We start from the raw sequence: 15,484 nt of genomic DNA, 5'->3' as shown, positions 1-15,484 counted from the left end.
GACGTTCTTAGAGAAGAGAATATCTTAAATTTATTGAATAAAAAACTTCAAGATATGGGAAACAAATGCAAAACCTGATTACAAATAATTCGTATAATCATCGCCCTGTTTCATATATACGATATATATTATACTAAATAATCAACGCGACGATAAAGTGTATTGTTTTACTGTGCACGTTTTCAGCATCCCAAATCTTCGCGTCAAATTATCCAAATAAGCAATTGTTAATACCTTCTGCTTTTTTTTTTACATCGTTCATTTCCTTATTACGTTTAAATTATTTTAATGCAATGTTTAATGGTTGTAAGTTTTTTTTTCTGCAAAAATAAACAATTATAAACAGAACGACTCATAGAAATTTATCTATATTCTTTTTTTTTCATTTTAATATACTTTCATAGAAATGTTTCTGTTATGTTACAAAAAAAACTATTTTCATTACGTCACAAGTATCACGCTCATATATTAATTCCATGGCTAATATAACATGCTCACCCAACCGATCACGGGTATTCTAGTTACATTATAAAAGCATTGATATACTGTTTAAAAAGGCGATAGGTGTTTCTTATTGTATAAAACATTTTGCCTTTCAGATGATTTCTCATTTATTCAAACCCGAGCACTCTATTTTCATACGGATAGTTACTTAACAGCAAGTTATTGTTTTGTTTGTTACTATCTTGAGGCAAATTTGGGTCCTTTGTGCTAGTCGGAATTCCATCCACATTATTTCCTATCCGAGTACATAGCGGTGCTATGCCAATTTTCATTCCAAACAATTTGGTGACCTTAAAGCAAATTTTAAAGCCGGACTTGGGAAGACGTGTCCATGTAATCTTGAAGCAGATCTTTCCTTTTATACACAGATCAGCCTTGTTCTTTCTAATACCTGTTTAAGAAAGCATATTATAAAATACTTGATTAATAAACTTTGAAACGGAAATTTATTTTAACAAATAATATAACAAATAATATAACATAATACATACAAATATCAAAGCATAATAATTAGAGAAAGAAAAAAAAGCATCATTTACAAATACAATTCGTGACAGTGAATTCAGTTACAATTCTTGGTATAAATGATTAATTGGTTGCAATTATGTCTTTTTTAAACATTTTCTTTAATACGTGGACGCAAGCGTTTGTTCTGAAGCTTACTTGCTACGAGATAATACACAATAATTAATTTTTTTCAAACTGCTAAAATAAATTGGGTTATCTAATTATTCTGTTTTTTTTTTAAATAAATATTCACTTAATTCGCTTTGGAAATATTTTTTTTAATGTGATTTATATAGTTTTCAACCGAAAATCTTGTTTTATTTAAGCTTTACTTAAATTTTCATTTGGTATTGTCAGTTATTATTGTCCAGTCAGCACGGGGAGCGTTTCCGCCTACAAAATCTTTACTTTGGAATATATCAAACGATTTCTGATAAATCCCTTAATTACACAACATGAGAGGTGTTTCTCCCCTTTTTGTTCATTTTATATAGAAAATAGTATTAGATGTTAGTAGAGTTCTGATTCGTCTTTTAATTCAAGTCTTGAAATGAGAGCAAAAGTGGAGACCCCCCCTCTGTCTGGAGGCGTATTACACTTGACCGCAACACTATCGCAACACTAAATATGAATTTGAAGAAGAGGAATATAAGACGATTATAATAGGCTGACGAATAAATTTCAAATTATGAACAAACAGACTTTCTTGACCTAACCAATATATATATATATATATATATATATATATATATATATATATATATTCCTTTATACTTTATCATTGCATATTAAACTTCTTCTTTGTAGTTTTTCTTCTATCTTTGATTCCTACGATGAAAAAAATTGGTAAAACATACGTTTATGTTTTAGAGAATTTACTCAGCCAGTGCTTAATATTGTATGTCTCCATGTGTGTCTTAGGAGTCAAAACTTTGAACATATTTCGGTGAGTACCCGGAAAAATAAACGTGCTGATAGTTTTTTTTAATTATGTTAAAACGGGATTTTTAATTATCTCAAAATGGGATTTTTAATTATCTCAAAACGGGATTTTTAATTATCTCAAAACGCGATTTTTAATTATCTCAAAATGGGATTTATAATTATGTCAAAACGGGATTTTTAATTATCTCAAAATGGGATTTTTAATTATCTCAAAATGGGATTTTTAATTATCTCTAAATGGGATTTTTAATTATCTCAAAACGCGATTTTTAATTATCTCAAAATGGGATTTTTAATTATGTCAAAACGGGATTTTTAATTATCTCAAAACGGGATTTTTAATTATCTCAAAATGGGATTTTTAATTATCTCAAAATGGGATTTTTAATTATCTCAAAACGGGATTTTTAATTATCTCAAAACGGGATTTTTAATTATCTCAAAATGGGATTTTTAATTATCTCAAAACGGGATGTTTAATTATCTCAAAACGCGATTTCGTTCTAAACTAACACGTATACTTGTTTACATTTCTAAAGCAGGAAAAGAAATTTGGTAAAAGTAGGTAACAAAAAGTAAAAATAAAGAAAGCGTTAACTCTAAATTTTTACACGAAAACCCCCAGGCATTAGCTTTTCAATATAATCACTAGAAATATAACTATTCTCTACTTTTACATAAAATCTCTTTATTACGAACGACTTACTAATAAAATTCTTGAATCCACGTAAATCAAGTCAGTTTTATATTTGTACGTGGATGGACGAGTAAAATATTGTGAGTGTCCAACGTTTAATGTTTAGAGTCTTTGAGATATCAGACAAAGGTTGGATTCTTCATAACTTAATCAAGTCTTCTTATCAATAGGAGTACAGTTTTCTATTCTAATCATTAAGTAATTATTTGCCTCTATCTTTCAACTCATAAGAGTAGTGGTGGATGGGCAGAAATTAGAAGCCCACAGTATTAATGCTGAAGTCCCTCAGGCGTCCATTCTGGGCCCAACTGTCTTACTGATCTACATTAATAATCTTCCAAACACACATGCCTAGATCATTCGTTGACATTTATGCTGATGACGCTACCATCTATGGCAACACATCAAAAGTTGTAAATGACAAAGTTCTCTCCGATTATCTCTCCACTGATCTTTAGTGCGTGATACAACGGGGGAAAAGGTGTCTGGTTACTTGTAATACATCTAAAATCAAGCTTCTATATTTACATCATCAACGCTCTGATCCACATCTGACATCAATTGAAATGGATGGCTCTCGTCTTGGGGAGGCTCCATGTTTTGACAAGCTTCTGGGCTTGACCTTTACTCCTGATCTGAAATGGAACACGTACACCAAATCTGTTGCCAAGGTCACTGGAAAAATGTCGGAATCCTTTTACTGCTCCAGTAGATATCTCACTGCTTATGCAAATCTCTAAGCCAAGTACGTCCAAGGATGGAGTACTGCTGACACATCTGGGCAAGAACTGCTAAAAACAGCTTATCCTGCCTTGACAGAGTACAAAATAGACTTCGTAGCTTAGTGGGAGATTCCACTTTCTCTTCCCTGCAATCTCCATCTCACAGAAGAGACGTTGCGAAACTGTCTTTGTTCTATCGTTATTTCCATGGCAAGTGCTCGTCTGAGCTCTAATCTTTGCTCGCCTCGTCAATCTTTCATGAAAAACACACGTCTAGCTGAAACCACTGTCGATAATTTCCCCCACTCTTTATTTTTCCATTAAAAAAGGCTTATTTCTTAGAACTGCACCCCTGCGGAACTCTCTTCCGTTTCCATGTTTCCCACTTGACTACAACTTGGATGTTTTCAAGTCCAACATAAACAAATTCCTGATAAACCGCCCCCATAAGTAATCCAATTTTTCAAATCTCCATTACTAACGATTACTACGATATTATCCCATTGATTACTGTACACGCAATAACCCTTATCCTCGAGTGGCCTCCGGGCCCAGGTAAGTGGTGACTTCCATGTAAGAAAAAAAAACTCTCTGTTCATTTTGAAAGGATTGCAAAATAGAATCCACTTTAATAGGTTCCGGCCTGGAGGTATCAATGGGCTCCTTTTACGGCTTCTCACTAATCATTATAATAAAAAATTGAATAGTTGCCGTACATCTACATAGATATACATATCTAACCATCGATAATTAAGGCATAAACACCCTTTCAGATTAGGAAGAAAACAACTTCAAACCTATTTGGATCTTTGAAAATTTAAAGATCGCACACACAAACGCACAGACACACATACACACACACACACACACACACATACACACACCCACACACACACACACACACACACACTGTTAATAATTTTATCGGAAATAACAGCAGAATATATCCCGCAAATCCGATATATATATATATATATTTTTATACAAAATGAATAGTGTCTTTCAAAATTCTCCTCCTAAATTCCCCTTAATAAAATTATTACCCGGCTAACAACCTCGGTACATACACCTGTAAACACAGAAAATAATTTCCATAATATTTGATGATAATCACAGATATATGAAAATAATACTTCTCATATATGCATGCCATTACTGATATACATTTATTTTAAAATGCAGTTATGATATAAGTTTTGAGAAATTAAATGTATACTATACAAAATAATCTGCTAATATTTGATCTACCGAATTCTGAGGATCCCTTTACTAATTGTAATCCAACACAATTAACCTGGACTCTATTAAATCGGTAGATCACATATTGAAAGAGCACTAAATAAACATAAACACACACGCGAAGACCCAAATGAACACACACACACACACACACACATATATATATATACATATATATATATATATATATATATATATATATATATATAACTTTGTAATATGAATATATATCTACTAGCTGTGTATACCAAGCGAGTAAAAATATATTGCCGTGCGAAGGTTTTAGACACATACTACTTAAGGTATGCCAAATATCCTAAGTTGTTGTGATTTCCCTGAAAGTTGATTATATCTTGGATTTTTAAAAGCAAAAGCTATAGTAATCTTTATCTATGAAATTGAAACAGAGAAATAAAATCTCATAGATTAAAGGGAAATAGCTTATAGGTTAAATGAAAACTTATTTCCATTTTTAAACCAAGGTGATGTTAGTTATAATAATAATTCAAAGCTATCTCAAAATCATCTATTCACGAAGCCACCACATGCTAAACAGTCACTATTTTGTGTTGCACCTCATTTTTATTAGTTGCCCAATAAAAGATTTTTTATTGTATATACACGCTCGTTTTATTTATCTCTTAATCTGTCCTCAACAGTTTAAATGTAAGGACTTATGTCAATGATTATCCTTACTTTCAAAATCCCAATACATTCCTAATTTAAAACCCCGAAAAAAAAAACTACTGTGCTCCTATTACAAATCTTCGTCACTTTCATATGACTATTCGCAAAAACACAACAAAACAGTACATATTGAATGGTATATGCCTATTCTTCCGTTGCGTTCGTTTTCTCCCAATTCGTACCTGTAATATTCTAAATTATCTTCTTATTTGCTTTTTGTAATTTTTTTAACTTACCAGATTCGTGGGACCAGTATACACGTCCGTTGATCGAAACTGATAATTTCAGAAGAGCAGGAAGTTCAAGTTTTGCTTTAAAGGAAACTGCAATATAATAAAGAAAAAAAATACTGATGAAAAAAATACTTATGTAACGACGACACAGTCAACATATGATGTGCTTCCAACGAACAAAAGAACTATTAGGTTGTTCGTAGAGAGAGATAGAGAGGTATGTGAAAAAGTGGGAGAGATAGAGACAGACAATAACGGAAGACATAGAGAGAGGGAGAGAGAGAGAGAGAGAGAACATGTCGAGATAATCTAATTGGGGTTTTTATTTTCGTTTTGTAAATTTAACTGGGTCTGTAAACAGAAAGGTTCTCGATTAAAAGCATCTTACAAGAAATCAAAGGATATGTAAGTAGATTGTGTTGTTTGTTCGCTAACAGAGAAATCTATTTTAAATTGAAATTTCGTTCACTAGTTAAATTTTAAATTCAACCTAAAATTGTGGCCCTCCTATATGTAGTCTATTCCACATTTTTGCAAAGTTTTTATTTTGAATTGTTAATTATTAAGATAAGGGCAAAGACAAAGGCTTTTATGGGAAGAACACGTTTTAAGTTAAAGTATGAGGAATATTTCAAGAAAAGATTAAACATCATTGATTGGATGAAGGAAATATTGTTTTATATATATATATATATATATATATATATATATATATATATATATATATATATAAAACAAGTATAACTCGACAATATATTTGAAAACTATGATGATGTAGGCTTCAGGAAATCATTTTAATTTGGGCAACAGACGAGAGTTAATTGCAAAGACACTTTCTTTTTCTAGGAAATGACACCTAATACAATCTGGGAGGTTCGTTAGGGCAATACAATATAATAAAATTACATCACAAAATGCATAAAAAATGCACTAATATAATGCCTACTTTCTTCTCCTTATATCGCACAATATACTAAGTCGAGGGTCATCTATTCAATGATTAATTTTTACTTATCATAAAGGGATTATATTGTTCGGTTGTTAATAAACAAATACACACACACACACGCACACACACATACATATATATATATTAATATATATATATATATATATATATATATATATATATATATATATTTGAATTAATAACATTTTAAATTTGAATCCCGCCTTTACGCTAAAATAGGTCGTGAACCCGAAGAGAGTTACTTTGTTTTTTCCTGTAGACGTTTCTCGGACTGTTGTTTTGTACTGGCACGGCAATTAGCTCCCCAAGGGAATAAATGTTATAACGATAGGCACGATAGAACCACTAAAGTGATTTGGGTTGACTTGACGTCGGCTATATTTGGACATCTCGGGTGTTCTTGGCCGGCGACATTTTATCGTCCTCGATGGCAGAGACCGTTTACTAAAGTTGAAAGCTGTATAAAATAAGCAAAGAAGCCATCTTTGATTATAAAAATGTTAAATTATTTATTCGATATTTGAGGATCATTTTAGATTCGCCGACTGCAGAGACATATCGATCGTGGGCAGCAGAAATTTCGACTATACCTGTATCTATCAATATAATTTAATTCTCCACTCTTTACTCATTGAAAAAGTGAGAAACATTATAAAAGAAAGAAAGAGAGAGAGAGAGAGAGAGAGAGAGAAGGAGAGATACTTTAACACACAGGTTTTGTTTTTATTTTAAACTAGCAGTCCAGCCCGGCTTTGTGGGCTAAGATTTCAAATGATTAGACCAAAATTGTTCTGAGTAATTTCCTAAAGACCGCAGAGGTCAATCTTTTAATACTTTGACCCAAATTTACACCCTTTAACATTTATTATTTTGATCTCAACTCAAAATACAAAGTTTTACCCATGTTCAAGTTACCTACATCTAAAATTTCAAGTCTTTAGACCCAAATGGGCGGAGGAATTCGGTAGAGTTTTCAAAGGTCAAATCGTTTAACTTTGACCACTTGACAGCCAAATTTCTGATCGAAACACGAATAAAAAGATTTCCCAAATCTCAATACTACTTATATCAAATCTCGAGTCTCCAGACCGTAAATTGACAGAGTTATTTCGTAGGGAAATGTACACACACACACACACACACACACACACACACACACACACACACACAAAACATTTTCATTTTGATAGATATATAGATTCCTTTTCCAGCATTTAAGGCTGATCTTTTAGGAACCTGCAATCCCGTATGATTTTGACATAACTGAATTCTATAAACAGTTGTTAATATGGGTGTGCTGAGAGCGTCAAGCTTTAAAAATGTGCATTCATTGAGATGTGTGTTTGGCATGAAGCTCGCGCGGAGCTCAAGGCTCCTCTAGAGGTTTTCTTCACCCATTGTTCCACAGCCTCGTTAATTTTAAATTCAGCTTTAAGTTGCACGATGTTTATCTCTATTTTCCTAATTTTATCACATCAATAAGGGGATGTCTATGTGCCTTGAGAATTTTTGCTATACAGAGACAAGCTATCTTAATAGAACAACTTTAGTAACACTATTCAGTCCATGTCAAATATTAGTGGATTCGTACTTTGCCTAAAATTTTAAATCCGGAAGTGAACATAATGGTAAAACCGGACCTTAGAGTGAGCTTGCAACTATTATTTGTGATAGGAACTAATACGCTAAGGTGATGTTGAACATCTTTTCTTCATAATCTGAATAAAGTATTAAAAATACATCATATAAGTAGTGCTATGCGTAGTAACTTCTTTACATATACCTTTGTATGATTTTTTGACCTTCAGAATTATCCAGCACTCAACCTCCAATCCTTTCAATGAACAGTGTTTCCTTGTAACAGTCGCTGTGATCTTATCCTCACGTATAGTTGTCTCACCTTGATCTTCGTCTTCTGCTTCTTGTAATTAAGATAAGAGAATTTTCAAAATTAATTTCATAATTTATGATTTCAATATAATTATTCCATTCAAATTTAAAAAAAAAACTTCTCGAATAACTTTTTCCATATAACTATTGTAAACTGTATTAAATTAACAAATATTTACTCATAATCTGCTGTATGTATTATGGTTGATTTTTTGTTTTTGTGTTACGGCATATCAACCCTTTTCAGGTTATATAATGCCGAATCCAAAGATTTTGAAGAAATTTTTTTAATAGAATATATTTATTGTTTTCAGTCGGTTTCTACTTAACCCATAGCTGGGACCCTAACAAGTACTACCACTCCGGGTCAGAGTGGACTTGGGAGCAATGGTAATTAAAGGGTGGCTCCACACTCCCCAAAACCCGCAAGCTGGGACCTCACCACTGGATATAGTTTAAGGTCATATCCAGGACCTGTATGTATTATATATATATATATATATATATATATATATATATATATATATATATATATATATATATATATATGTGCATGTATTATATATTTATATTTATATATATATGTATATATATGCATATGATTTCATTCATGTAAACACAAAATTATCATAAGTCGCTACAATAAATTTATTGTTCCAATCTTAAAATCACCGTCAGATCACTATATACTTCTGTTTGACTCCAAGTAATAAAAAGGCTGTATTTTTTGTCCGACGATGCCCTTTAAAACTGAAACAGCAGATATGTTTTAGCGACTTATGTTTATTTTGTTTTCCTAAATTGAATAAAATAATATAATGCTATTTTAATTAAGCACTATATACAACTTCGTTTAAATTCAATGTTTTTTTAAACTTTTGGCTATTTTTATCACATTTCCTCAAATATATTTAAGTATATCTCTTAATGGGACAATACTGAATATATGATTTTTTGACACAATGTAAAGTATTTTATCTACAGCATATATAATAGAGTTAATTTATTTCCCCTCAAAATATAGCTATTAAAACTAAATCCCTGGACACAAAAGTGAGTACACCTCTTACGAAAAGTTGTCAATATTAACATACAACATGTCAACTCTTAACATTTTGTGAAGCCACTATCATTATCCAAACCTTCCTTTACTTTTCTGGGCCTCGAATTTACCAGAGCTTCACATGTAGCCACTGGAATACTCTCCCAATCTTCAATTCCGACGTTGTGGAGCCGGCGGATATTTTAGACTTTGCGCACCTCTACCTTATGCTTGGGGATGCCTGCCCAAAATATGGTCTATTGGGTTCAAGTCTGGGGTCATGCTTGGTCAGTCCATCACTTTTACCCTCACTGTCTTCAGTAAAGCAGTTGTTGTCTTGGATGTGTGTTTTGGGCCATTGTCATGCTTGAACACTGCTCTGCGAACCTATTTCTGGAGGGAGAGGATCATGCTCTGCTGCAGTATTTGACAGTACATGTTGGATTTCATGTTTCCTTTAATGAATTGTAACTCTCCAATACCCACAGCACTCATGCAGCTCAAGACCAAGACATTCACTCACCATGCTTGACTGTAGGCATGACACACTTATCTTTGTACTCCTCAACTTGTCGTCGCCACACATGCTTTAGGCCATCAGAACAAAACAAATGAAACTTCGTCTTATCTGACCATAGGATATGGTTCCCGTAATCTATGGGTTTTGTTGACATGCCTTCAGCAAACTGTTTGCGGGCTATCTTGTGTAGTGTCTTCAGAAAAGGCGTCCTCCTGAGGTGACAGCCATGTACACTAATTTGAGGAGTACGGTATTACATCCACCTCGCTCGCTAACATTTGAGTATGACACAAACTGGTATTTTAAAATATATTTTAAAAACTGGTTCTACTCTTCAATCTCTCTACAAACAAAAGTCCTTAAGTATTACTGTTTTTCATAGTATACCCATGCAGTAAACGTGCACTTATACTTTCTGTGTTTTGTTTACAAAGGCGTCATCAATTATCAAAACCCGAAGGCCACTCGCGATTAAGAGTTTATGGGTATACATTATTTATGGGATTATAGCGTAGTAATCATAAGTATTGGATATTTTGTAAATTTAATTACTTAAAGGGGCGGTTCATCAAGAACTTGTTTCAGTTGGACTTGAAGACAATAAGATTGTAGTCAGCTGGAAAGCAGTCAATCGGGAAAGAATTCCACAAGCGTGCAGTTATAAGAAAGAACTTTTGTTTATGGAATGTACGTTTAGGTTTAGGCAAAGATAAAAGGTGTGGGAAATTATTGATAGTGGTTTTGGCTAGGCGATTGTTTTTCGTGAAAGTTTGGCGAGGGGGGCATATATTAAAGCTCAGACGAGCACTTGCCATGAAAATAGCGATAAAGCAGAGACTGGCTTGCAACGTCTCTTCTGTGGGAAAGAGGTTGCAGGGAAGAGAAAAGGGCATCCCCCACTAAGCTACGAAGTCTATTTTGAACTCTGCCAAGACAGGATAAGCTGCTTGTAGTAGTTCCTGCCCAGGTGTGGCAACAGAACTCCATCAATTTTTTTTCGAAAAGGACTTTATCTATTCGCTATATATGCATTTTCCTTGTCTGCTACGCCAATGCTTAAATAAATAACTCTTACGAATTTGGCATGAAAACTTCTACGCTATCTACTTTTTAAGCTTACGCAGAGATTACGCCTATTATTTTTAGACCTACTTCTGTTATAGTGTGTGTGATTTCTCAAATATTACGTTCCACCTTCTAGCACTCGTGAAAGTGTCTACTAATGTTTCAGCATAATGCAACAATTCTGTCCAAACCTTCAATGTAAAACGTGTGTCATCTTGTACTTTAATTAACACATGAGCTGTACACAAGCCACATGGTCCGAAGTGCAGTGTTTTAATCTCTTATTTTCACTTTTAAACATCAGGCAATTCTTTAACTGATAGAAAAAAATAAATACAAGTGTAATTGTAAGAAAGATTATTTAATTGTTAATGACACAGTAAAAATTTGCTTGACCTTACTTGCTGAATTTTCCTTATTTTATATTACCAAATTGCCGGACCTAACCAAGTTTTGTACGGAATAGATTATAATGAAACATAATTACATTGCTAATAATATGGAACAACGTTATTAAAACAAAAATTGATTTATCAACTTAAGAAATGGAAATTGGTTTGCCCTTAAAAACAAACCGTATTCGTTAGAGTTTAAAACTCTCTCGGACCCCCACACCGTCCAGCACCGTCGGAAATGAACAAACAAACAAACAAAAATAAATTCGGGTCGGCATTTTTTTCTGTTTTAACAAAGGCATATATTACCATTACTCTTTCGTTTCAACACTACTTAGCATCTCTTGCTGCCACACGTACATCTAACTCGGTACAAGTGTCTATTTCTTCCTATCGCACGCAGGCCAGAGCCAGTCCATTCGCGCTTTTACTTTACACACCCATCGAATTCGATGTCGACTTTCTTTCTCCCGACCACATGGTGTCTTTTTTTTCTTTTTTCAGATGCAAGCCCGAGCCACTTACTAGTTTGCATAATGTTCGAAGGCAACTACTGCTGCTAATTAGTGTTGGGACGATTAATCGGAATCGGAATCGGAATCGGGAATCAGAAAACATCGGACAATTTGGGGGGCATCGGAATCGGTATCATAATTGGTATCGGAATCGGAAAAATCGATGCCTATGTTTGGATGCCAAAACGATTCTTTTAATTCTCTTTTTTTTATTTGATTTTGTTTAAAGTAATCTTCCATTGCTGGTGATGATGATAAAATAATAAATATTTATTGGTTTTAAATGTCCAGTAAAGCTAAAATCGATAGATCAACCTCCAGAAGTGCATTTGGACGTTTAGGAAAATATCTGCATATTTAACATGTTTTTTTTCTAAAAGAAAATCGGGGAAAATAACAATCTTATAGTTTAAATAATTACATATTTATAAAGAATCAGAATCGGAATCGGTAATTGTATCGGAATCGGGAATTTAGCATGGAATCGGTAATTGTTTCGGATCCGGAAAAATATGGGAATCGTCCCATCACTACTGCTTATATAATCGTATGCCATCCAGGTTCGGCTGTTGCTGATATCTTAATAAGCGCTCATATGCGCTCTGTTATATTACAGTAGAACCCTTAAATCAAAAATTATATAATACACATGTATATAATCTAATAACGTTATAAAAAAACACCGTAAGGCGAGGCAAATACCGTAATCGGGGCGCAGAAAAAACGTCGTATTCCACATTGTAACCTTCAAAAAACGTATTCTAGGGCTACCGTATCCCGGGGTTTTACTGTATGATATATATATATATTTTTTTTAATTATAAAGGTGTTTCCTTGTGAATAAAAATTACTGTTCTAGTTCCTTTAGTACATATTTTGGATTTAGGTCTGAAAATCCCTCTTACTTTTATACCTTTAATTAATATGGAGTAAAACTCTGGTTAGATAACTCAATATGTACGATTGGCTTATAAAAAAACAAGTAAAAAAACAAATACTTACGGAAAAACTTTGTCCACAATATTTTGCCGCCAATGTGACGAGACAGTATAATTCTCTCATTCAGGAATTCAGCAAAAAGGCATGCTATTATTTATTAAAGAAAAAATGTGAAATGAATGTGAAATAATTTTAAAAATATAAGTGAGCAAGACTTAAAACTGGTAAAAGGTATAACTAGTTTACTTACTGGACGTGCTTAAGGCAAAATGGCTGAGTATTATTAAATCTGCGTTAAATGTTGCATTAAATACAAATCCATAGTGATACCTATTACTCTTTAACTATGCATAAACGGATACTATAATATTTATTTCGCTGCACCGTTTCATTGTAAAGTTTCACACAAAAGTCCAGCCCGATCAGGCCAGTAGTTCCCAAGAAAAAAATTAGAGTAGAGGTGCTAATGTATTCACTCACCCCTGTTATTTTTATATTGTATCTATTAATCCCTATTATTACCTATTAAACCGTGACGATGCATCAAACAGATATCATGGCACTTAGTTCGCTACTCCCTTTCCTAAAAAATGTCTATACAAATCAGTCGAGTAGTTTCGGAGAAAAAGATGAACGGAAAAGAAAAAACAAAACAAATATTAATATAAATAACACACGTTCACATAAGTAATAATACTATATATATTCGTATTTGGGGGGTTTACGGCAAGTCAACAATCGTTCGGTGATTTATGCTTAAATAATATCTGTGTTTTTTGTATACAATTAAATTGTTGATTAATCTAAATTTAAACAGTTGTTTTTTTTTTTTGTTTTTTTTTTGTCTTTTTACTCAAAACCGATGGTCTTCACAAATAACCAGGCATTTAGTACTGGCCGGGCATATGTCTCTTTACCTTTGTGATTTCACGGAAATCGGGATCTCAACGTAATTATGGTTGTATTATTATGATTGTAAAAATATATTTGTATTAATCACTGTGGTATGATTATTTTTTATCACATCTTTTCTATTTTTACCGATTGTGTTTAGAATCCGGTACTTACAGGGGGGTGGGGTATGTATAGGAAAGCCTATGTGAAAGTTACCAAACTTTGCGAGTGAAGTAAATTGGATTACTCATTTCGAACTTACAACCAAGTAGTTAGCAATAATAATAATAATAATAATAATAATAATAATAATAATAATAATAATAATAATAACTCTATGACTTTAAGTCACCCCCCCCCAAAAAAAAACAACTTGCACCACACTTAATAGTCAACGATGGTCAAGGAGGAGGGAAAGACCGAGGAGCGAAAACGCTAAGCAAACATCCTGTAACAGAGCGCGTACAGCTACATGCAATTACCGAGCCGTGATCGAAATGACGCCCCGATGAGGAATGAAGAACAAGGCGTCTATAAAAAGAAGATAGCCCGTCGGAGAAAACGATCACGTTACAAACGCCGATGACGTTCGACTGGACGTTCGAGAAAACGATCATGTAAAAACGTCACAGCGGTAACGAGAGAATGAGAAAATAAATGTTTTTGTACAGTAAAAAAAAAGAAAGTTGAAGTTCTTTTCTATTCTTTGTCAGTTTTGTGACTGAGGCTACAACATGTTCGTTCCCGGACAACGTTACAATCCACGGGGTAAGTGCGAAAAGGATTAGGACCTAAGTGTACTAATTGTCATCCAATATTTTGTGAACGTCATTGCTCGGCGCTAACGAGTAATCAACGCTAAACAATGTGCTGCATGACAAACTTAAATATTGTCGACAAAGATTACATGGGACAAAACACCAGGTTCGAATCAATGGAAAGTATTCGTAATTACTTGTAACGAAAACCTACCGATTCTGCTTTCAGCTGGGGAAATGATAAAGACACCGTTTGACATAGTGTTTCATCCATAGATACCTAAATACTTGAAAGTTTTCTAAATTGCCCTCACATTTAAACAACATTAAAGAGCAACACTGAGAAACAAATTTAACTTTAGGAAGTGTCGAATTAGGTAGAGTGAAAATAAATAAGTGTATTCTGACAAAAATAATATTTTTTATCTCTGCTTTGTGTCACAGGATTGATTCCGATTACAATTCTTTTACGAAATTTGAAGGCAAGATATAAACGTGGGAAACAGCTTTTTACAGCAAACAATTTATTTTTCATGGCAACCTTGAGTTTTCGAATGAAGCAAATCCAAGTTGACATCATCATAAATAAGAGACAAAATTTACCAAGATACAACAGTCTAACATGAAAATCCGAATAACAACTCAATCTATATCTATAAAACTGGAAGTGTCTGTCTTTCTCTGTGTGTCTGTTTGTGTGCGTTTCCCTACGCAATAACTCTATCAATTTTCAGTCTAAAGACTCGAAATTTGATATACAGGATACTGAGATTTGGGAAAACATTCGTAATCTGTTTTCGTGCAGGAATTTGGCTGTTAACCAGTCAAAGTTAAACGATTTGACCATTGAGAAGTCTACCAAACTCTCCGTCAATGTAGGGTATAAAGAATTAAAAGTTTAGATATATGTTCCTTGGACATGGATCTAACATAATAACTTAATTTGAGTCCAAAACAATAAA

General features: G+C 33.3%; 1 protein-coding gene across 3 annotated transcripts in view; it reads right to left on the bottom strand.

The window, feature by feature from the left end:
* The window catches only part of LOC145254564 (uncharacterized), a 28,608-nt gene continuing 13,124 nt past the window's right edge, over positions 1-15,484 (bottom strand). The window contains exons 3-6 of one of the 3 annotated variants that reach the window (XM_080113155.1): positions 12,934-13,017; positions 8,288-8,425; positions 5,538-5,624; positions 1-895 (exon numbers count right to left, since the gene is read on the bottom strand). In XM_080113155.1, coding sequence (XP_079969281.1) covers positions 612-895; positions 5,538-5,624; positions 8,288-8,425; positions 12,934-13,017 — 593 coding nt within the window. In that variant the 3' untranslated portion in view covers positions 1-611. The remainder of the gene's footprint in view (positions 896-5,537; positions 5,625-8,287; positions 8,426-12,933; positions 13,018-15,484) is intronic. The other 2 variants (XM_080113165.1, XM_080113174.1) reach the window with 2 other exon arrangements.

The sequence above is a fragment of the Euprymna scolopes genome, chromosome 3 (assembly GCF_053919585.1).
Source record: "Euprymna scolopes isolate OS-2025 chromosome 3, ASM5391958v1, whole genome shotgun sequence".
NCBI lineage: Eukaryota > Metazoa > Mollusca > Cephalopoda > Sepiida > Sepiolidae > Euprymna > Euprymna scolopes.
The sequence above is the reverse complement of the archived record's forward strand: the minus strand, read 5'-3'. Positions and strand labels throughout refer to the sequence as shown.